This window comes from Podarcis bocagei, assembly GCF_964188305.1.
Source record: "Podarcis bocagei genome assembly, chromosome: Z".
Taxonomy (NCBI): Eukaryota; Metazoa; Chordata; class Lepidosauria; order Squamata; family Lacertidae; genus Podarcis; species Podarcis bocagei.
Window position 1 is genome coordinate 20,613,969 of NC_138140.1, and position 24,234 is coordinate 20,638,202.

Consider the following 24,234-nt stretch of genomic DNA (forward strand, 5'->3'; position numbering starts at 1 on the left):
TTGGCCAAAATGCTGCAGCACTACAGAGGTGGGTGGTGATTCCTTCATTGCAGCTCCACGACCCTTGAGGTTCCTCCCAACCCTACAATTCTGTGATTCTATGATTCATTGGAGGTTTTTAAACTAGGGTTGGATGGCCATTCACCAGAGATTCATTCGCTGTGATTTCTTCATTGCAGGGTGTTGGCCTGTTGGCCCTTGGGGCAATATCTCAACCCTACAATTTTAGGATTCTATAACTACTATGGGGTGGGGGGTGGGGAGCCCATTACATAACCCTGCTGCCTTCTCTGGTCCTCCAGTCTCAGCTGCTACATATCGGCCCCTTGACAGGGTTGTGGGAATCCTAGCGCATTTGAGGTTTCTGCAGATGCAGCCCCCACAGATGTTTAATGGGGAGGGAGAAGATCAGACCAGCATCGAAAGAACTTAGGTGTTTTCCCCTCCCCCTTTTTTATCTTGGATGTTTATGAGGTGGCCAGACCTTGCCTGGTCTGTTTGAACTTGTTGTGAAGCCTGGCTGGGTTTTATGACTTGCTTCCCGAAATGTTTGACGTTGGCAAGGCTGGGCCTGTCTGGGTCGCTCTGAGCCAGTCTCTTTACTGAGGATCCCAGAGTGGGGGCGGGCGGGGACAGACAGATTGGCTAATGGATGGATGGGAGGCCAGTGAGGTGCCTTTGAGTCCTCCTAGGCTGTGTGCACAAAGAGATAGAATCAAAGTATTGTGGAGTTGGAAGGGCCCCCCTGGCACAACCCCTGAAATCCAGGCATCACAGCTGAAGAACCCCTGACAGGTGTCTATCTGGCCTCTGTTTCAAAACCTCCAAGGAAGGAAATCCCACCACTTTCCAAAGATGTATGTCTTACTCTCAGATAGATTTTACTGCCAATTCTTCCCAATATTTAGTTGGAATCTCCCTTCTTGTAACTTGAATCCATTGGTTTGAGTCCTAGCCCCCGGAGCAGGAGAAAATAAACTTGCTCCATCCTTGTTTGTTTATTTGTTATATGCTCCTTGATTGCAACAACAACAACAACAACCCTCAGAGCAGGCTACAAAAGATAAGACAAATAAAATCCAGAAAGATCCACAACCCTACTTTAAAACATACAAAAGTTAAAATACTAAAACAGGTTAAAATTGCTTCCTGAGCATCTGGGAATGTTTTTAGCACGCACCAAAAAGAGTACAGGTAAGGCACCTGGTTGATATCGAGGAGTAGAGATGGCCTCCTCTGGGAGCCAGGCAGCCATGCATCTCAACACCAGTTGCTGGAAGCCACTGGATGGGAGAGGGCTCTTATGCTCAGATCCTGCTTGTGTGTTTCCCATTGGAGAATCTGGTTGACCCCTGTGAGATCAAGACGCTGGACGAGATGGGCCATTGCCCTGTTCCAGGAGGCTCTTCTGAGGTCACAGAATCTGGCGATTTTACTCTTATCCAAATGAGGGATATATATATAGAATTACCCAATCAGCTTTTCATCCATTTTATCACCTCCATCCCAGGGTGGAAGACTTCTCAACTCCTGGCAGCTCAGTCCCATCCATTGACTTCAATTTTTCTACTCTGAGTAGCATTAGCATTGGACACATCCCCTTTGACTGTCATTTAATTATTTGGTTATGTATTATTTAGTTATTTTTCTTATTTATTGTTTACATACTATTAACTTACTAGTAAATAAGTAAGTAAATAAGTAATCGTAAGTCAATAGTAAGTACCGGTAAGTAAGCAAGTAAATAAATAAATAGTAAGGAAGTAAATAAATAAATAGTAAGGAAGTAAATATTAAGGAAGCATTGCTATTTATTTACTTACTATTTACTTACGATTACTTATTTACTTACTTACTATTGATTTACTAAGTACAAGGCTAGCATGGCACGTTGCATTCACCAGAATAAATGGTAAAGCAGGTTATCTGGATATTTGTGATGAGATGCAGACAGTGGAGGGTACCATCACAAGAAATGAGAGAGCAAGAGGTGTGATGCACACAACTTAAAAGATATACAGAAACATAAACCTATACCTGAAACCATCACAGACACAAACAGCACCAAGAATAAAAAAGTCTGTATTACATAGATTCCTGCATGGACTAGATGGTTCTTGGGGTGCCTTTCAACAATTCTATGATTCTACATCAAGAAACCTTGTCAACCAATTTTTAGATGTTGCTTATCACTAATTTTTCAAGAAGTTTGCGGAAGAGACATATGCCAATATTCTTTTTCTAATGTATTCAATAATTCACATATTTTGCTATACGGGAGGGAATTGGGGCAGGGTGTGTATTACCCTGGCGCTTTTAAACTGTAGTTTTTATAAGATGTTACAAACTTGTATCTTTTTACCATTACAAGAAATAGATACAAACAAACAAAGGGAGAAAAAATTGGCTGCCTTTGTTTTTTCTTTCAAAAAATGAGTGTACCAGGCAAGCTTTTCATGCCATGATTTCCCCTATATTCTTTGGACCAATCAATAGACATGCGGCAGAAAGAAGGTAATTTGACAAGTATTTTTGTTTTATATTTTGATTCTTTCCACAGTTTTTATGAATGACTCACCTGAAGGGGGAGCAGGAGTGAAGCCAGTAGTGGCTGTTCCTGGCCACGAGAGGGAGGTATTGGTTCATTTTTGAGGAGTGCCATTGGCTTCCCTTTCGATAATCCCACTAACAATACTTTTTTTTGGGGGGGGGGATGAATTTCTAGACCCCCTTTAAATGGGACATCCCTGATACAAATGTAAGCAACAAGGCACTGAAAATCTTCACTTTTACATGTTAAAATTGCCCTCAAAAAAGCTATTCACTGAAGAAAAACACAATTCAGGGCTTCAGAGTAGTGTAGTTCTGCAGGGGAGAAACCATTCTGTAGGACAGTGTGGTGCAGTGGTTAGAGTGACGGACTAGGACCTGGGAGAGACCGGGGTTCAAATTGTCACTTGGCAATGAAGCTCACTGGGCGACCTTGGGCCAGATACTCACTCTCAGCCTCTCCTACCTCACAGGATTGTTGTGGGGATTGAATGAGGAGGGAAAAAGACCACATACACCCTTTCACAGAAATAGCGCAAAATAAATGCAATAAAATAAAATAAATAAGAATACAAACCTCAAATGTAAAAAAAACCAGAGTAAAGAGGTGCTATTATAAAGGTGCTAAATGAAGGCAGGATGAAATGCAATAAACAAGCAAGCTTGCTTGGAAAGAGGCAAAATCCAAAATTTAAGGGAATGTGGGTCTGGAACCTAAGTTCCTTCGATGCTGGTCTGATCTTCTCCCCCCCCCCCAAAAAAAAATTCACCACTGAATTTGATCAGTACTGTGTATGTATAATCCAGGTTGTTCCAGGCATGGAGAGGATTTTTTTTTCCAGGCTTCCCCTCTCATTGGGAGTCTCCTTGCAAAGAGAAAAAAGGCAGCTCAGGTTTTGTCCAAGCAGAGGCCTCTGTGGACCACAGGTCACGTCATCTGGTTGGGTGGACACCTGTCAGGGAGTCTTTAGTTGTGATTACTGCATTGAAGGGGTTGTATCAGATGATCCTTGTGGGTCCCTCCCAAGCTGACAAGTTTATGATTCTATGCTGTGTGATCTGGACTGGCAAACTTGGGACATCCAAGGGGTGGTGGTGGTGGGAATGTAGAGGAGGGAGGGACATGTTGTACCAAGAGACCTGGCCAGGTGGGCAGAGGGCTGCATCTGAACTGGGACTTAGCCCCTGAACCCATTGAGAAAACCCCAGCTCACCCCTAAAAACGTGATTATGAATAAAGTGGAGGCAGTGCGTTCTAGCCAGGTGGGAGCAGAGCAGGCTTCTTGTCTCTTCAGGAAAGCTTCCTGAAAGGAACCAGGTGAGCTGTGATTCCTGCATTGCAGAGGGATGGGTTACATGACACCTGTGGGGGTCTCTCCCAACCGTACCATTCTATGACTCTAGGCCCATTTGGAAGAGGCAGACAGACAGACCACCTTTTTCAGGAGGTCCTGAGCTCAATCTCTCCCCCCCCCCAGCACCATCTGGGCCTGCGCCCCCTACCTCTGAAGCCTTGGAGAGCCCCCAGGTAGCAAAGGCTACTCAAGAGAGGGGAAAAGAAAGAAGCAGGGAGTACGAGACCCCCTTCCCTAAAGCAGGAAAGTCTCCACTCTGGCCTGGCAGGCTGCTACATCTGTCGAAGCACCTTGGTGCCGCCGCCAGCCTACCTTGCAGGGCAAGCGTGAGGGAAGCCGAGGAAATGTTTCCTCCTTTATGGTTGGAAGTTGTTTTATTTTTTTAAAAAATATATTGTGTTTTAATGCTGCAGTCTCCTCTGGGACCAAGGGACTCGGGTGGCGCTGTGGGTAAAACCTCAGTGCCTAGGACTTGCATGGTCGGCGGTTCGAATCCCCGCGGCGAGGTGAGCTCCCGTCTTTCGGTCCCAGCTCTTGCCCACCTAGCAGTTCAAAAGCACCCCTAAGTGCAAGTAGATAAATAGGTACCGCTTTCTAGCGGGAAGGTAAACGGCGTTTCCGTGTGCTGCGCTGGTGCAGGCTCGCCAGAGCAGCTTCGTCACGCTGGCCACGTGACCCGGAAGTGTCTCCGGACAGCGCTGGCCCCAGGCCTCTTAAGTGAGATAAGCGCACAACAATCTTAAGTGAGATGAGCGGACAGGGGTACCTTTACCTCTGGGACCATGACAGTGAAGAGTGGGCAGTAAATAAATTAACAATACATCAATACTATACGAAATCTTTTAAACATTTTATCAATATTAATATATTCACAAATGCTTAGTATAGACACTATTATTGCTTAATTAAAAACAATATATTGACACCAATAATAACATCTATAATAAAACAATAGATATCAAAATTAATTAGTATTGTTATATTAATCCCAATGTCATAATACCACTAATAAATTATTAACAGTAATAATGATATTAAAGCTCGGCTGCCTCCCTTCCCGTTATCCTGTGAGATAACGGGTCAAGCTCCTGTGAGAGCAGCAGCAGCTGTCAGGACTCGGAGTAGGAATAGGTCTCCTCGTGAGCCGGCCCGTGCAGCGCGCGACTCAGCGCCGACGCGGCAGAAGCGGTAGCAGCAGCAGCAGGCGCGGGATCAGTCCCCGGGAGCGTCTGCCGCTGCCGCGCCTCCTCGAGCTGGGCGTGGCCTCCGGCTCCTCCCGCCTTCTCCTGCAGCCGTCACTCACGGCAGGACCCGTTCTCCGCCGCGCCGCCATTGGCCGACGCACGGGGGCTGTCCTCGGTGACCGCCTGCTCGCGGGTGTAGAGCGCGGCAAGGGGTGCGCGGCGCGCCAGTCGGGGTTTGGCGGCCGGAGAGTGTGCGGCGTTGGAGCGCAGCGAGCAGGAGGAGCAGCCCGGGAGGGATTGCTTAGCCTGGCCGGAGGAAGAGGGATCGCAGCCGGCTATAGGAGCTGCCTGAAGCCGCCGCAGGAGGCGCCGTGGAGGATCGGGGATTTACTTTTCGCTCGTGGTGTGGATTTAACAGGGGGAGTCGGAAGCGCAGGCGCCGGAAAGCCGGCGGCGGAGGCGGCGGAGGAGGAGGATGGGCCGCCCGGAGGGGACCCACGACGGCCGCCGCCTCCTCTGCCGTCGGCTGCTGCTGGGACTGCTGCTCGCCCTGTGCCGCCTGGCGCCGCCACTGCTGGCCAAGAGCCTCGAGCCCGTCGCCTGGAGCGCCGCCAACCCAAAGTACGTGCAGCCTCGACGGGGACGGAGGGCGGGCTGGGGAGGCTGCCGGCCGAGGCCGGAGCGGGGAGCACCGGCTGCATCTTCAGTCCCAACTCGGGAGCGGCTCCATCGGGCTCTTCTGTCCAGGAATCCCTTCTGCCGGGGCTGGGTTGGACAGGGCGGGCGCTGGAGTCCCCTTCTCCCCTCCCCGCGTTGTTCCTTCGCCCTTGACCGGCCTCGGAGGGCGAAGCGGGCGCTCCCGCTCGTCTGAAAGGCGCCGGCGTGTCCCGAGTCCGGTTTCGGGTTTTTTTCCCGGGGAGGAGAAAGGGCACTTGAGTGGGTGGTTGCATTTCTCTCTTAATTTTTTAACCCTCTCCCCAATTTTCATTTATTGTCTTTGGGGGAGAATGGCACTTCTTTGTTGCTGAAATAGAAAACCAAGTGAGTCCGAATTGCCTGTGTGTTCTTTTAAAATGTATTTTTAATTGATTTTCAATCGCTTAATGAGCAAACAGGAAATATCAAGGCAGCACTGTCCAGATTGTGGAAGACAAAGGAGTCTCCTGGTGTGTGTTGGAAGGGGGGGGGCGCCTCCTCTTTTCCATCTATTTTTTCTCTGCCAGTCGGGAGTTTCTTTCTCTTAATAGGCGACGGATTAATTCTTTTCCCTCCAAGGACTTGTCTAACTTTCACCCCTGTTAAATGCTACACTCAGGGAACCCCTTCTTCACCCATTCCTCTCCGCCTTAAAACTAGGCTTCTTGAGTTGAATGGTACCTCCAAGGGTCAGTCCAACCCCCTGTGATGCAGGGGTCAAATTGGGTGATGGGTTCTTTTGTTGCAGGAAAGTGGATTTTGGCTTGGCGTATGTGTGCGTGCAGAGAGCTGAGTTGGAATGGGGCAGAGAGCTGAGTTAAAGGTGGGGGGCATAAGTGCCACACTCTTAAGGTGTTTGAGGGTTTTCGTAAGGGACCTGCTTCCTTCCTTGGCTTCTGTTTGGGCCCTGAGCACTTCACCTGGGGGGAGTGTCATCTCAGGTTGCACCCAAACTGGATGCTGGCGCCCACTCTTGGGTGTGGCTGGGAAGGTAGTTGTTCCTGGTGAATGCTGTTGAATAGGGCGCCCAAAATTGACCCACTCTGATAATGGAAATTGACCCACTGCAAATGGAATATTTCTTCCTCTCCTCGTCTGGCACCAAGTGACCCCTGGGGTCAGGTTTATCCCCTGCCCCTCTGTGGTTTGTGGGGCTACCCCTAAACCTGGCTTGTCGAGAGTAGCTGAACCCCAAAACCAAGACTTTGAGTTTTTAGTGAGTTGAAGCTGCGCACTGGAAAAAACACTGTGCCCTGGAAAAACCACTGAGACACCCAGGAATAGATGGTAAACATTGGTGCCAGCATAGTGTTGATTTGTCCAGCAGGCCTTCTGCATGCCGCCTTGGCAGGCCTCTGTCTGTCAGACCCAGCTGCAGAAATGTTTGCCAGGCGTTTGCAGACACAAAGCATCACCCACTTCTCTTTACTGGGCTGTGGGGTTTCCTGAGTTTGACTTTGCAGAAAGTCTCACTAAGTGCCTGGTTTCCAGTCTTCCCGGTTCTCCTTTTACCCATTAATTTTAACCTGAGATACCTATTGTACTAGCTTGTGCTGGGCAAGGAGGACAGGTTTTGGATTCAGCCCTTCCACTTCTCCCTCGTCAAAATGCAAATTGGAACCTCCCTGGGGCAGAGACTTGTCTGTCCCCATAATACAATATTCCATGGAGTGCCCTTCACATGGCAGCATAATGAAATAATACTTTAATAGTGGCAAGAAGCATCCTTGGATGTAGAGAAAAGTGTGTGGGTCCTCCCTCCATGTGATATTTATTTTTTATTTATTTCATAAAAATTACACACTGCTCGATTGTAAAAGAAATAAAAATCCTCAAAATGGCTTACAAAAAAGATAACTAAATGATCTCTGAATAAAAAGGAGAAAGATAGTTTAAGACTGATGAAAAGTTGAAATAACAATAAAACAGATTAAAATTCCCATCAAGTTTCTAAACATCTCGAGAGGCTTGTCTATACAGTAATGTTTTCGACAGGCACCGAAAACAGGACAGCGGAGGATAGGCAGGGAGTTCCGAAGTGTAGGTGCTGCCACATTAAATCTAATAATGTAAACAATAATATATGTGGTCAAGCGGCTTGATTTCCAAAAAGCAAAGTGGTTTCCTAAAATGATCACTAAGAAAAATTACCAACAACAATGCAAGATGTACAAAAAATTAAAAACTAAGTGATAATGATAGGAAGTGCATTTTTCTGCACCCACACTAATGGAAGTTAAGTGGGGGGTGGCCCAGCAACTTGGGAGCACTTAAAAAAGCTGCGCTGTTGCTTATCTTTATATTGTTGTCAATAGGTTTGATAATGTAGCAGTATTAAATAAATAAATAACATTGTTTCTGGGTTCCTGTAAGTCCACTGTTGGGACCTCACATTTTTCCTTTTTATTAAAATAATTGCAGTGCAATTCCAGGCCTGCCTCTGTACTTGGTTTGTGCAAAAGAAATGTTAACAATGGCAGATGTTTCTTTCCAAACAGTCCTCTCAACTGCGAGAATTAAAAAAAAAGTCCTCTGAGAGATGTTTAGATTCCCGGTTGGAGTGCTAATTATCCAGAGACTTTTGGAGACTGATTTCATCAGGATGTTTTGGGAGCAGCTATCCTTTATCTTATAAGCCTGTTTATCTCTTTTAGGGTGGGGGAAAAAATCAAGGGTGAACTAACCCTCTGGAGTGCACCCCCACTTTGTCCGTCAGGGAACAAACCCCAGAAAGTGGAGAGAGGGAGGGAGAGGTGGTGGTGGTGGGGTCATATTCTTTTCAAGTCACATAGTTGGGAAAGGACCCCTTTTCTCCAGCCTTCAAAATCATCATTTACATTTATTAAATTTATTAGCTGCTACATTTCTCTGAGCACGACAAAAAGAATTATTCTGCATCAAGTTGTTGGAAGACATATCCCTGAAAAGGGAAACTTTTTGATGAAATTGAAGAACGTGGTTCCTCCCCCCCCCCAAGTGATCCAGCAGATCAGTTTTTAAGGGTGGAACTGGAATTCGTGAGCAGGATTCTGGAAGAGCCTGAAATCTTCATGCTTTCTTGTGGGGGGGGGGTCTCTGTTGGGGAGTGGAGGGTTTCTTTTATTTGGGGGTAGGTGTGTGTCTTTAAATACAGTGGTACCTCAGGTTAAGAATTTAATTCGTTCCCGAGGTCCATTCTTAACCTGAAACTGTTCTTAACCTGAGGTACCACTTTAGCTAACCGCTCCACCCGCTGCTGCTGGAGCACGATTTCTGTTCTCATCCTGAGGTAAAGTTCTTAACCTGAGTTACTATTTCGGTCTGTAACCTGAAGCGTCTGTAACCCAAGGTACCACTGTACAACTGGACCGATGTGGGTCTTGAAGTTTCGAGACCCTTTTGTGGGATAATTGGTCATCGCTTCCAAATAAAAAAAGGGATAGCATGCCAAATAACAGCTAGGAAGTGTCTGTATGATAGGAGACCTTCCCTGCCAGATCTTTTATTTTCTTCACTTATTCATACAACATAAGAGCATAAGAAGAGCTTGCTGTTATCAGCGTCGCTCGCCAGATTACCATTATGAGAAGCTTGCAAGCAGAATTCGAACACAGGAGCAACTCTCCCCTCAGTTTCCAGCAACTGGGATTCAGAATTGTCGCTGCCCCCTGACCATGGAGGCACAGCTTAGCCATCGTGGCTAGTAGCCATTGATAGCTGTGTCCTCCTTTATGAATTTGTCTCACACTTTTTCCCAAACCATCTAGGTTCATGACCATCACTGCCTCCTGTGCCAAGCGAGTCCCACAATTTAACTAAGAAGTTCATTCTTTTATCTGTCCTGAATCTTCCTGCATTCAGCTTCACTGGGCATCCATGAGATCCAGGTGTCATTTGCATTTTCTCCAGATCACGCATAATTTTATAAACTTCCATCAGTATTCAACAATGCCCTCCCCCCCCCCACCTGGAGCACCAAATGCCTATTTAATTGCATTTGATTTTAAGTCCTTTTAAAAAACAAAGGTATAGTTCGGTAAATGTGTTTAGAAGCCTGTGACTTTTGAATGCTTTTGGACTAGATTGCCCTTGAACCCCTTCCAATGCAATTCTAGGTTTCTGTGTTCTGTCGATATTGCATATGTAATAAAACAAGACCAGGTTGATTGAAAAGTCGGGGTTTTCTAGGCTGTTCAACTCTCTCGGGACGTTGGGTTGTCAGTTTGTCCAGTTAATATGAAGTCCCAGAGTTGCGAGATCTGGTTCTCAAAGCAAGCCTGCATTTAGGGTCTCCCAACAGATGGAGAACTTTTTGCCACGATCATTTAGGTTGGTGGCCATCACTGCCTCCTGTCCTATAATTTAACTATGCACTTAAAAGAAGCACTTTCTTTTTCCTCTGCTGAATTTTTCAGCATTCAGTTTTGTTGGATGTCCATGAGCTACAGTGTTAGGACTGAGGAAGGAAAACTTTTCTCTAGCCAGGCATAATTCTTTAAATTTCAGTCATGTTGCCTTTTTTCCTCTACGCTTAAAAAATCCCGAATTCTGCAACTTTTCTGCGTAGGGGAGCCGCTGCATCCCTACGGTCATTTTGGTTTCCCCTTCTCCGAACCTTTCCCAACTCTGCAGTATATTTTTAGAGGCGAGGTGGCTGGCACTGTACTCAGTGGCATGTTGCATTCACCATGCTTTCCCACTTTTGGATTTGGGGTGGCTGGAGGTTGTGGCAGGAGTAGTCTGTGGTTGTCTTGCAGAGCAGGTCGGCAAGGCAGAGAATACCTTGCAGGGGAACATCCTACCCTTCCGTGTGGCTGGAGATCTTGTTAAGTTCCCAGCTAAATAATACGGTCAGAGACTTCAGCTGAGGAAGTTTGTGTACTAAAAGCAAGCAAACTGCTTAGTTTTAAAGACCAGCTTTTCCACACTTACTGCCCTGTAAAGTCTCTCTCTTTCCCCCCACTCTTTTTGTTTGTTTGTTCTGGAGCTTCCTCTGTGAAAACCCGCTGTTTGAGGCTGAATTGGAGCAAACAGCAATTCGGGTTTTCTGTGGATTGCTGTTTGCTCTGATTGAGCTTTCAAAGAGCGGGTTTTCACAGCGAGAGGTCTGGAGAAAACAAAAAGCATTAAAGTGTGGACTATGCGTGGAAAGCATGGGGGAAAGGAAGTGTGGATAAGCCTGGAGTTTGGATTCCACCCCCCTTCCCAGATGAAAACATGGGGGGGGGGTTGGACTAGATTACCCTTGGGGATCCCTTCGAACTCTGCAATTCTACAATTCTATGGAGGTTTGTTTATTGTAAAGCTTTCCGTTTTATTCTATAAAACAGAGAACAGTTATAACAGCAGGTAAAGATTGACAGACAAAAAGTGAAGCTATTAAAAAGGCACATAGAATGAGACTGGTTGGGCTTGGGTGAAAATAACAATGTCCAATTAAAGAATATCCCCTTTATTTGATTATTCCAGTTTTGCCAGGCTTGTGGCAAGGGTTGTTTAGTTAATGATGCTTCTGTTGTATATGTCATATAGAAATGCCAAATCATACAAAAAAAGCCTGGAGGTTCTAGCCCTTGTTGAAATATCAAATTATGTGCATTTTTCTCCACTATAGCTCTATTACAGAGCAAGTGCTAGCTGCTAAGCGTCTAGTGTTAAGATTTTGGGCTGCTTTCCATAGAATTGTAATGACCGTTTGAGCTGCCAAGATCATATATAAAAGCTGTTCTGTTGATACTGGTATCATCGAAAATAATCAGTAGCATTCATTCTGGACAAGAAATAGCAGCTTCTTTAGTAATATTGATCACTTCTGTCAAAATCAAATTCCCAAAACCTTGCACTAACTTGCTTTCATTGGCGGTTTTTAAGCAGAGTTTGGATGGTCGTCTTTAGGAGATTCTTTAGCTGTGCAATTTGTGCATTGCCAGGGTTGGACTAGATTACCCTCGGGGGGGGGGGCTTCCAACCCTTTGATTCTGTGCTTCATTTCAGGAGATTCTCTGGAGCACATAATGGTGGTTCTGCCTTCTCTGCCCCCACCTAACTGGCCTCCACAAGTGCTGTGATTTAATATTTGTTTTCAGAACAAATTGCCTATATCCTTTAAAAAGAAAAACAAGAAGTGTGGAGTTTTCCAACCTGGTAGAAATGGTGTTGCACTTTGGGGTGTTGAGAAAATGACTTGAAATGGTTCAAAATTTCATATGATTTAGCAGAATGTAGAAAAGATGGATACTAACACCTTAAATAATCTATTTCTATTGTAACCAGCAGACGGAAAACCAGAAGTTTTCTTCCTTTATCTTTAATGTTTCTTATCTCTCTGTTCTTTTCTTCTTTTCCTTTCTTGTTCCTGTCTTGTTCCCTTTCTCTCTCTATCCTCCCTTTCTTGTCTTTTTGATTCTGTGTGTTCCAAATAGTATTTTATTGTATTGTGAAAACTGTAATAAAAATCATTTTTAAAAATGAAATCGTTTCAAATTTCTGTGCACTACTCCTGCCTCCAGTTTTCTTTTCCTCGCTCCGACATAACTTCTGCTACTCTAAAACAGTAGTTTATAACTATCTGAATGCCACCCAAGCCAGGATTGTAGGAGAACTTTTAGCTTTTCTTAAAACATCCCTTTGGCTAACATTCTTGAGTTAAATATCTGATGGAAGAAACAAACGCCGCTTTACCAGATTTTACTACCTGTTTTAAATCTTCAGTTTTATAGAATTGTAGAGTTGGAAGGGGACATCTAGCATTGCTTCTAGGTAAGCAGGCAATCATTTGTTTTGTATTTTGGTAGAGATAATGGAATTGGAGTTCTCTACCTTTTCATAATATTTAAACATTTATTTCTTTGTAGTTGCAGGGCGAAGATGTCTCGAATAATTGATGAAATGCTTACGATTCGTTCTGCGTTTCAAATTCGCTATTGATTCTTGATCGTCTGTTGGAATTTTCCTTCCAGGAAAAGTCCCTGTATATATGCGCGTGTCTGTGAGTGTGTCAGACAGACAGACAGACAGACGCTGGTCTGGTTTTAATTTTATCCCCTCGTGCCTGAAGGGGGAAGTCTGCGTAGCAAATATCTTTCCGGGGAAAGGAGAACAATGGCCTTGCTTGGGTGATTTCAGTCATCCTTTTTTCTGCAATGCCAGACGTCCGGGGCTGCTCGATTCAGGGTAATGGGGTAACATCTCTGAGCCAAGGGGTGAAATTTTGTGGAGAAGTCATAAGGACGTCTGAAGAACATGCTGGATAAGTTTCCATCCTTCCATTCTAGCATCCTGTCCACACAGTGGCCAATCAGATGTCTCTTGCAGAAAAACAGCAAGCAGGATCCAAGCAACAAGAGTCCTCTTTCCTCCTGCAGTTTCCACCAGCCGATACCCAGAAGGTGCCTCCAGCTGGAGGCAGAGCATAGCCATTCTGGCTAGTAGCCATTGATAGTCTTCTCCTCCATGAATTTGTGCAGTCGCCTTATAAAACCATCCCAGTTGGTGGCCATCGCTGCCTCCTGGGGGAGCAAGTTCTGTAGTTTGCACTGAGTGAAAAAGGACTTTCTTTCATCTGCCCCGAATCTTCCAACATTCAGCTTCACCGAATTGCCCACGAATTCTAGTGTTAGACAGGGAGGAAAACTTCTCCCTCTTCACTTTCTCCATGCCCTGCAAAATTTTTGAAACATCTGTCATGTTACCTTTTACTCACCTTTTCTCTAAACTGTAAAGCCCCAATCACAGCAACCTTTCCTCAAAGGGGAGATACTCCATCCCCTTTCTCGTTTGATTTTCTGAACCTTTTTCATCTTTGCGATTTTGAGGTGAGCAGAACTGTGCACAGGATGTTCCAAATGAGGACAGACCATAGGTTTTTTTTAAAAAATACATGATGTGGCATTTTTGTTTTCAGCTCCTTTCCTAAGGATCTTCCTCAAAAGCCCTTCACTGTTTTCATCGGGTAAATGTTGATCCACATGGGCTTCCATGTGTCCCTTCTTAGAAATAAAGACTCCAAACAAAGAATAGGTTTCAGGCTGGTTCAGAAAAGGGCTACTGAAATGATCAAGGGGAACTATGGAACTCACTGCCACAGGAGGCAGTGATGGCCACAAAATGGGATAGCTTTGAAAGAGGAATGGGCAAATTCGTGGAGGAGGAGAGGGTTATTGATGGCTTCTAGCCACAATGGCTATGCTCTGCCTCCGGAGGCAGCAATGCTTCTGAACCCCAGTTGCTGGAAACCACAGGAGAGAGGACTCTTGTGCTCGGGTCCTATTACCTGGTTTCACGCAGGGATTGTTCCCCGCCCGCCCGTCCTCACTATTCACAAAAAAATCAAAGTTCCTTCTTGCCATTTTAGTCAGTAAAGATGGTGTATTCAATTAGGCGCAGCATGGAGAAAATCTGTTTGGCCACTGTGAGAACAGGATACTGTCTCGGATGGGCCCTTTGGCCCATCAGCCTCATCCTGTGTTCTTATGGGAACCTTGGGAGGGGGAGTTCATTTGTACTCGAATCCTCCATGCAGGTTTCCCAGCAGACGGCATATGGTCTGCCACTGTGAGAACAGGATGCTCGGCTACATGGGATCTCATTGTGTGCTTACAAGGCCTGATGCTTCTGAATGGCAGTTGCTGGAAACCGCACAGCGGGAGAGTGGCTACCTTGCTTGTACTTGCTGGTTTCACCCTGGAGCATCTGGTTGGCCTTTATGAGACCAGGATGCCTCCCTCATCCAACAGCCACGACGGCCTCTCATTTCCTCAGGTGCTGAGAGGAGCGCAGGGCTTCATGTCGGCCTTGCTCCACTTTAGAAAAGAGGCTGGTGGAGGAGGAGCTGGACAGGAGCCAAGGGCTCCTGGGCCTGGGATTGGGAAAAGGGAAGGCTGTAGGTGTTGTTTCACCTGAGACATCAGGTGTACCTGGGCCATACCATTGTCAGGTTGCAGCGGAGGGGTGGGTGGGATTGCAGGATTGGCTGCTCCCCCTATATCCCTGTATATGGGCTTCCTTCGTGCTGAATCCGTAATGCTGTCAGCACAGAACCAGAATTTTAGGGGTGGAGGGGACCCTGAGGGTCATCCAGCCCAACCCCCTACAGTGAAGGAATCACAGCTAAAGAATCCCCAACAGGTGGCCACCCAACCTTTCCCCATATCAGGGAGACAAGAGACGGCAGGTCCTTAAAGTTTCTGCCTCCAGGTTGAGGTGTTGCAGCCTGGGGAAACCATTATTATATTATTACATTACATTACATTTTCATTTCATTTATTCAGAGCATTTTCATCCCCTCCCGTCAGCTAAAAAGGCTCCCAGAGCAGCTTCAGTGAATCTTACAAACAAACAAACACAGCGCACAAGGAAAAAAGGGACAAGGAGGGACCAGAAATATCAGAACTCAAGACAGCAGTTTCTAAACTGTTGTTGCTGCAGTGGGCAGCTGCCACAGTTCAGGGGCTGATGGGTCTTCATTTTTGACAGAAATGATGGAATGAGCCTTTTCCACATCTCTCCCACTGAGGCAGCCTGGTGTAAGGGCAACTCAAAGTGATTTACAATATTTTAAGCAAAAACAACAACCCAACCCCCCCCCCATACATACATGATAACCAGCATTTTGTGTGTGTGTAGGTGTGTAGGTGTGTGTGTGTGAGAGAGAGAGAGAGAGAGAGAAAGAAAGAAAGAAAGGTGTGTCTTTTCCTTAAAAAAAACCCTATGTTAAAACATCCCACCCACGCAAAAAGGCGATAGATGATTAAAAGCCAAGGCGTGGCAAAAAAGGAATTTTTTGCCTGGCACATAAAGATGAGTAATGGTGGTGCCAGGCAAGCCAAAATAAACTTGGCCATGATTCCTGAATTTTTTTGGGGGGGCGGGGAAACAGGGGTTGGACTAGATGGCTCTTGGATCCCCTTCCCCATTCTCCCCACTTCCCAATTGTATTGCAAGCTAGTTGAGTAGCCACAGCGTACCTTCCATGTGCAGGAAAATTCTACCTCTAAATGCCATGGGCTTGGAAGCTGGCAAGTGGTTGGGGTAGAATTCTTCCTTATTTCCTTCTTCCTCCTGTCTGCTGTGGAAAGTAGAATATTGTGGGCTGGATGGATTTTTGCTTCCATCCGAAGTTCTTGAGCAATCATGGAGGGCTGATATACAGTGGAGTGGACTCCCTCAGAAGCTGGTGGGTTGCCATTCCTTGGAAGCAGCACGGCTACCTGTGAAGGGATTATTGAGCTGTGATTCCTAACTTGCAGTAGTTGGGCCAGATTTCTATTTTTTAAAAAATAATATTTTATTTTTTACCAGTTGGGCCAGATGTCTCTTAGGCTGCCTTCCAACTCTAAAATTCTACAACCTGCTTCCTCCTCCCCTGTTTGTCGTTGCTGAGCATCCCGCACCTCCTGCCGGCCAGTAGCCTGAGGGGTGGACAACTGAGCCCCCTCAGGACTGAGGTCAGATTTGCTCTCCGCCGTTTGCCAGAGGCCCTTGACAAAGGTAATGGGCACAACCCTGCGCAGCTGAATGCTGTCAGTGCACGATATCTCAATGGGCAACCAGAGATGGGAAGCTTCCCAGCTTGGCTTTTTATAGATGATGAGGACCAGAGAGAGTCCCCCTTATGTCAGTAAGCCCCTTCCCCCTTGTGTTGATGCAGAATTAAGAGCCTCCCATTCCCTGCAAGGTGCTCCTTAATCATAGTTGCGTATAGTACAGTTGGAAGGGATCCCAAGGGTCATCTAGCCCAACCCCTGGCAGGTGGCTATCCAACCTCTGTTGGATGGAGTGGCTCCCCTGTGAGGAAAGGTTTCAGAGTTTGGGACTTTTTGGTTTAGGTAAAAGGTAAGGAAAAGAGAAAGCAGAGAGAGAAACATTTTCCTTCCTCTTTCATAACACAAGAACTCAGTGGGGGACATTCCACGAAGCTGAACGTTGGAAGATTCAGGACAGATAAAAGAAAGTACAGTGGTACCTTGGGTTACATACGCTTCAGGTTACAGACTCCGCTAACCTGGAAGTAGTACCTCGGGTTAAGAACTTTGCTTCAGGATGAGAACAGAAATTGTGTTCTGGCAGCGGGAGGCCCCATTAGCTAAAGTGGTGCTTCAGGTTAAGAACAGTTTCTGGTTAAGAACAGATCTCCGGAACGAATTAAGTACTTAACCCGAGGTACCACTGTTCTTATTCACACATAAACTATGGAACTCACTCCCGCAATAGGCAGTGATGGCCGCCAACTTGGATGCCTTTAAGAGAAGATGAGAGAAATTCCTGGAGGAGAGGGCTGTTGATGGCTACTAGCCAGGATAATGGCCATGCTCTGCCTCCACAGCTGGAAACAGCCATGCTTCTGAATCTCAGTTGCTGGAGACCATAGGAGGGGAGAGAGCTCTAGCGCTCAAATCCTGCTTGGGGCTTTTCCATTTGGGCAACTGGCTGGCCTGATCCAGCAGGCTCTTCTTATGTTTCTCTGTTTAATATCTGTAGGAAAGAAGGCTGAGAAAGTGAGGCATGTAATGGCAGGAAGAGATAGAGTTCCATATATTTTCATTAACAAATCACCTTCTTTTGTTCTTGCACTCAAACCCATGATGGGCATCTGGTCAGCCACTGTGGGAACAGGAGGCTGGACTAGATGGGCCATTGGGCTGATCCAGCAGAGCTCTTCTGATGCTCTCTGCTCCAGCCGGGTCCTGTCCTGCCTTTGCAAGCCCTTCTGAACATTTGCATTCTTCTTTTTCGCTCTGCAAAACTGCCGTCTCTGCCTGGGCCCCAAAGAGGCAGGGCTGCGAGAGAAGTGCTTGGTTCACTCTCCCTTCCCTTTGATTAAAAACATGGTCTCTTAAGCAAGCAGCCCCTGAAATGGCTGAGACAGGGGAAGTATGTGTGTGTGTGGAGATGCAGGAGTAGGAGCGATTGGTCTTCACTTGGAACAGGAGGGCAGTTTGCAAATGTCCGTGCTAATTAAAAGAAAGAGTGTGCAATTGCCTGCAGGCCTGCCTGCAAACTCAGCTTTGCTTTTGTGAGGAGTGCGATTCCTTTGTTTAGTTTTGCCACCAACATGATCTTGGTCTCCCGTGAGAGGGAAGCAGGGAGTCCATTTCAGGCCACCTTCCTCTCCCAGGAGAGAAGCATGTTTTTAAGATGTTGCTCACTCTGGGTATGCCCAGACAATCTTTCTTTCTTTCTTTCTTTCTTTCTTTCTTTCTTTCTTTCTTTCTTTCTTTCTTTCTTTTCGGAGCAAGATTCGCCTCCCAGTTAAGGGAGCTTGATGGCTGTACATCAGGAAAGGAATTGAAAATAAAACTACCAGTAACCTAATTCCATTAGATAAATCTCTTGGTGCCAACCACACTTGCAATTTACTGTGTACGGTTCTGGTTGCCTCACTTGAAAAAGGATAGTACATGGTTGGAAAAGGGCAACCAACATTATCAAGGGGATGGAGCGACCCCCCCGTGAAGAAATCTTGCTGCATTTGGGATTTTGTAGCCTAGAGAAAAGACAAGTAAGTGGTGACGTGCCTGGCATTGAGAAAGTAGGTAGGGAAAAGTTCTTCTCCCTCTCACAGAACACCAGAATTCATCGGCATCCAATGAAGATGAATGTTGGAAGATAAAATGAAGGATTTCTTCACTTAGTACGTAGTTAAACGACGACACTCACTCCCACGGGAGGCAATGAAGGCCACCAACTTGGGTGGCTTTAAAAGAGGATTGGACAAATTCAAGGAGGAGAGCACAGTGTTATTGGTGGCTACTAGCCAGGATATCTACGTACGTATTCTGCCTGCACTGTTGGAGGTAGCAAATGCTGCTGAAAGCCACAAGAGCAGAGAGTGAATCTTGTGCTCAAATCCTGTTTGTGGGTTTTGCACGAGGGGCATCTATTTGGCACTGTGAGAAGAGGACACTGGAGTAGGTGGGCCGCTGGCCTGATCCAGTAAGCTCTTTTGTACAAGCTTGTCTTAGCCTCCCCCAGGCCAAGACTTTGCCCTGCAGAAATAGCTTGACCAGAGGCCACCGAAAGGCACACAGATGCCTGACTTGTCAGCGAGGCAGCACTGAAAAGCTGCCCTTAACTCAGGAGTCCCCATAATTTGCTTATGCTCCTGAAAATGTGCAAGCAGCTAAAAGTGTTAGGGGGAAAGTGTGATCCTGGAGGCTGGTTTCTCTTTTCCTAAAAAGAATCTTAGAATTGTCCAAACCCCTGCAATTCAGCAATCACAGCTAAAGGAATCCCTGACAGATGATCAGCTGACCTCTGTTTAAAAATCTCTAATGAGGGAGAGTCCAGTATTTTCCAAGGAACAGTATTTTCTTACCTTCAGAAAGTTTTTTCCTAATGTTCAGTTGGAATCTCCTTGTTTTTGAATCTGGGTCCTCCCGTCTGATGCTTCAGAAAACAAGCTTGTTCCATCTTCAGGTGGCTTATATCTGCAGTTTATGTCCAGGCTACCTGGAAGACTGTATTCCTGCATATGAATCTGCCTGGGCTTTGAGATCTTTGGAGGAGGCTCTTCTCTCAGTCCCACCACCCTCAACTTGGTGGTGTTGCAGGAAGCAGGAAAGGGCCTTCTCACTGGTGGCTCCTCTCAGACAGCTTAGGAACTCCCTCCCCAGAGAAGCCAGACTGACTCCCTCCTTGCTATCCTTCTCCCAGCAGGTGAAAACCTTGTTTCAACAGCCTGCTTGGGGACTGGCTGCTTTAGTGAAACGCCTGGTGCTGTGCTGCTTTTATTGTGATTATATGTTTTTAATAGAGCTTTATATCTATATTAGATGCAATACGGTTTATTCCAAATTATATATGTCATTTTAATTATATTAATGTTTAAGTGTTTTTAAATTATTGCTTCTCCTTCCCTGTGTTTTTAGCTATTCTTATTTTATTTGTAAGCCACTTTGAGTTCCTTTCAGGAAAAAGGGCAGGGGATAAAGAAATAGATGATGATGATGATGATGATGATGATGATGATGATGATCTCACCTCTCAGCTCTTCTCTGAGCTAAAGTGCTGAAATTGTATGATATTGGCTATCTGTAATCCTAACGACTCCTCTACAGGGTAGGACACTGTGTCTGGGCTATTGAAATGAATCTGCATCTGGTCGCCCCCCCCCCCCCCGGCAACTCCTGCTTTCAGAGTCCTTTTTTTGTCTGCCAGTAAAATATATCTGGAAGGAAGAAATGGGAGACTGAACCAGTAACTTGAAAGAAAGCTCACCCAATTAAAAATGGAAGAAACCCCCCCACAAAGGGTAAAAAGCATAAAATTACTTTTGTTACGAAAAATATATATGCAGTTACAGTGATTCATAGGAAATGCAATAAAGGTTGTATCTCTGCGTAACTGTTGCCAAATACTTCAAAGTAGGCAGACGCACTTAGGGTGAGTGTCAGTGAAATGATCTTGGAGGCGAAGTCCAGGATAAAACCAGCTATAGATTTCCTACCCAGCTGTGATGGGGGGCGGGGAGAGAAAGTTCAGAAACCCCTAATCCGATCTGTGAGTTACTGTGCGCAGTACTGGGCAACTCACCTCAAAAAGGATCATAGAATTGTGGAGTTTGAGGGGAACCCAAGGCTCACCTAGTCCAGCCCCCTGCAACGTAGGAATTCGCAACTGCACTGCAGAGTTGGAGAAGGTTCAGAAAAGGGCAGCTGAGATGATCAAGGGGTTGGAGTGATGCCCTGATGAAGAAAGATTGCAGCGTTTGGGACTTTTCGGTTCAGAGGAAAAGCAGGGAAGTGGCAATATGGCGGCACTTTATAAAATGGCACTTTATTCATGGCCTGGAGAAAGTTGGAGAGAGAAATGTTTTATTCCTCTCATGACGCCAGAACTCGTGGACATCCAGCGAAACTGAATGTTGGCAGATTCAGGACGGATAAAAGAAATTCTTCCTTAGTTACGCTCCTGCAGGAGGGCAGTGACGGCCACCGACTTGGATGGCTTTAAAAGAGGATTAGACAAATTCATGGAGGAAGAGAGGGCTATCAATAGCCACAATGGCTGTGCTCTGCCTCCAAAGATGGAGACAATTGTTGGAAACCCCAGGAGGGGAGAGTGCTGCTGTGCTCAAATCCTGCTTGTGGGTTTCCCATTAAGGGCATCTGTCTGGTTAGGTGCTGTGGGATGAAGGCGCTAGGCAAGATAGCCCTTTGGTCTGATCCAGCAGACTCTAAATCAGAAGGCATCTCCACCTTCCTTCCAGCCCCTACCTGAATACTGGCATGTTGGAATTTGAACTGTTTTTCCACAAGGGGTTGCCAGCCTGCTGTGGCCCCTCTCTTTGCTGGGAGCCTGCTGCTGGCATCCCCATATACCTTCCGGGATCCCCTCCAGCCCCTCTAGACCTGTAGAGCGTCCCTGATCCATTTCTGCCTTCAGACTCTTTCTCTCTGAGCAGGACTTTGGTTCCAGAGAGACGACTGGAATAATTATTGCAGATCATTTCCCACTTTAACAGGGTCCTGCTGGATTGCTTAGTCTGCTGAACGCATTGCTCATTCTCCCCTCTCCATTTCTGAAGCCTTCCTCATTCCAGCAATTATTTTTTTCCCACCCAGCGGGATCGTATTTCTGCTTTAAGAGCTTTAAACCCCCTGCAAAGAAACACTCTAGAATTGTTGCACAGAATCAAAGAATTTTAGGGTTGGAAACGACCCCCAAGGGTCATCTAGTGCAACCAACTGCAAACAACGAAACGTTAGGCAGAACCATCTAAGGGCAATAGCCACTGGGCAGTGGAACAGGCTGCTTTGGAACAGGGTCCTTTGGAAGGTGGTGCGCCTTCCTTCACTGGAAGTTCTTAAGCAGAGGCTGGATGGCTACCTGTCATGGACGCTTTGGTTGATATTCCTGCATTGCAGGGGAGTGGACTTAGATGACCATTGCAGGTTACCTTCCAACTCTACAGTTCTACATTCTACGTTAGGGTGGTCCACGTTTTCATAGCAACTAGGCCACAAGAGTATTTCATCATAGAACCTGTGGGCCACACACTGCCTTGTTGCACCATGGTGGTGCTGGTGGTGCTGGAGAGCGGCCAGAATTTGACACCTTCCCACCTCCTTTCCAAAGCCCAGAGCCTGCCCCACTTACCAGGCTTTGGAAAGGCAGCTTGAAGGAGGGAGGGGGGCATCAAATGTTGCGGAAAGCTGCACGTCGGACCACCCTGATTTACATGGTTTGGGCCATTCTCCCTTGAGGCCCACCAGAATATGTTTTGCCCTGCGAGCCTGGATCTGTATCTGCGCTCTGAGCATACCCACTCCCAGCTGTCAAGGCTGGCAGGGTGGTGTGTTTTCTGCAAAGGCCTCCTCTCTCTCACCTCCCTGCCCCCCAGCTCTGGGTGATGGATTGGCCCTTGAAAAGGGGGCCCTCCCACATTCCACCCCATTGAAAAGGGCTTGACAAGTAATGAACTCTCTTTCCTTTTCAGAGGCTCCGAGCTTGTGTGACCTCGTTTCTTTGTCTATGAGGCAAATGTGATTGGATGAGGCCTGCTCCCTCTTCCTTCCTCCCCCCACTCCAGGTGCTGCTGCCCTCCCTCCCCAAAACCTGGAGATAATAGGGCAACTCCGGGTCCCCTTTATTTGATGGGCGCAAACTCCCTGGTGCTAGGGGTCATTAGGGAAGGAATTGAAAATAAAGCTTCCAGTATCGCAATGCATTATACAAATATTTGGTGTGTTTGGAATATTTGGCCACGTCACCTCAAGAAGGATATTTGGAAAAGTTTCAGGAAAGGGCAACCAAAACTGTCAGGGGGATGGAGTGACTCTCCTGTGACAGACGGCCACCCAACCTCTGCTTAAAAACTTCCAAAAAAGAAAGTTGCCGTGCATGAAGAAAGGTTGCATTGTTTGGGACTTTTTAGTTTAGAGGGCATGAGTAAGAGGCAAACATGATAGAAGCTTATGAAATTATCCGTGGCCTAGAGAAAGTGGACACCCAACAAAGCTGAATGTTGGGAGATTCAGGAGAGTTAGAACGAAAGACTTCTTAGTTAAACTTTGGAACTCACTTCTGCAGGAGCTCATGATGGCCTCAGACTTGGATGGTTTTAAAGCAGGATTAGACTTCATGGGGGAGAGGGCTATTAATTTCTATTGGCCACAGTGGCTATACTCTGCCTCCGCAGTTGGAGACAGGAATGCTTCTGAATACTCGATAATTCTGAATATCCTTAACACGCCATTTTCAGAATGATTTTACCATCAAGAAAGTTCTTCTTGTTTAGTCTGAATCTCCTTTATTTTAACTTGAATCCATTGGTTTGGGTCTTCTACCCTGGAGCATCAGAAAAGAAACTGGAAGGGACCCTGAGGGTCATCATAGTCCAATGCTTTGCAATGCAGGAATCACAGCTTAACCGCCTAAGTCTTGGTTTCCAGATCCTTGATCATCTTGGTTGCCTTCTGCTGCACACGATCAACCTTGCCAATGTGCTTCTTGAATATCCTCCTTGTAACTTGAACCCATGGATTCCTAATTACAAGAAGGGAAATTCCAACTGTACATCAGGGAGAACTTTCTGACAGTAAGAGCCGCTTGACAGTGGAATGGACTCCGTTGGGAGGTTGTGGACTCCTCTTCCATGGAGCATTTAAAGCAGAGGTTGGGTGGCCATCTGTCAAGGATGCTTTAATTGAGATTCCTGCATTGCAGGGAGTTGGACTAGATGACCCTCAGGGCCCTTCTAACTCTACAATTCTACGATACTTAGAATTTTGTGGTGCCCAGAAACAGCTCTCCCAGTGGGGTCTGATCAAAGCAGTATAGAGTAGTGCTGTGATTTTTCTTGATTGGGACACTTGAGTTCAGTTAATACAGTCTATAATTGCATGAGCCTTTTTTTTGCTGTTGACTCATGTTAAGCCTGTGGTCCCCCAAGACCTCATCTTCCTTTTTTACATGTCCTGCTATAAAGCCGGGTGCCCCCCCCATATTTCGGCATCTGATTATTCCTGCCTAAGTGCAGAACCTGGCATTTGCCCCTATTGAAATTACTGTATTTTTCCGTGTATAAGATGCCCCCATGTATAAGACGCCCCCTGTTTTTGGGTACTCCAAATTAAGAAAACACCCCTCAGTACTACCTGTGTATAAGACGAGCCCCAATTTTAAACCTATTTTTTGGGTAAAAAGAAACCTAGTTTATACACAGAAAAATACGGTAATTGGATGAGCTGTAGCCCAGTTCTCTGGTCTGGGACTCTTTCGCTCCATTTGGGCTTGGAGGTTCCTGTGGGTCATTCTGACCTGGGTATCTCCACTTAGAAATTTATCCCCACATTGCTTATGCTGAATCTGCAACTCTCTGATTTGCTTAATGAATGTTTCGTGCCAGTACAAGCCTGGAATTCGCTTTGAGCGTTGCACATGGCCAATGAGTCACTTATTTTAGAATGAGGAATAAAAATTGGAAACTACATTGAAGCAGGAGGAGGCTGTCTCAGCTCAATGCATCA

General features: G+C 46.2%; 1 protein-coding gene across 1 annotated transcript in view; it reads left to right on the top strand.

Annotated features, from left to right (window-relative positions):
- Window positions 1-5,300: 5,300 nt before the first annotated feature.
- Window positions 5,301-24,234, top strand: part of EFNB1 (ephrin B1) — a 73,769-nt gene continuing 54,835 nt past the window's right edge. Inside the window, exon 1 of the mRNA XM_081178847.1 lies at window positions 5,301-5,710. Coding sequence (XP_081034973.1) covers window positions 5,565-5,710 — 146 coding nt within the window. The 5' untranslated portion in view covers window positions 5,301-5,564. The remainder of the gene's footprint in view (window positions 5,711-24,234) is intronic.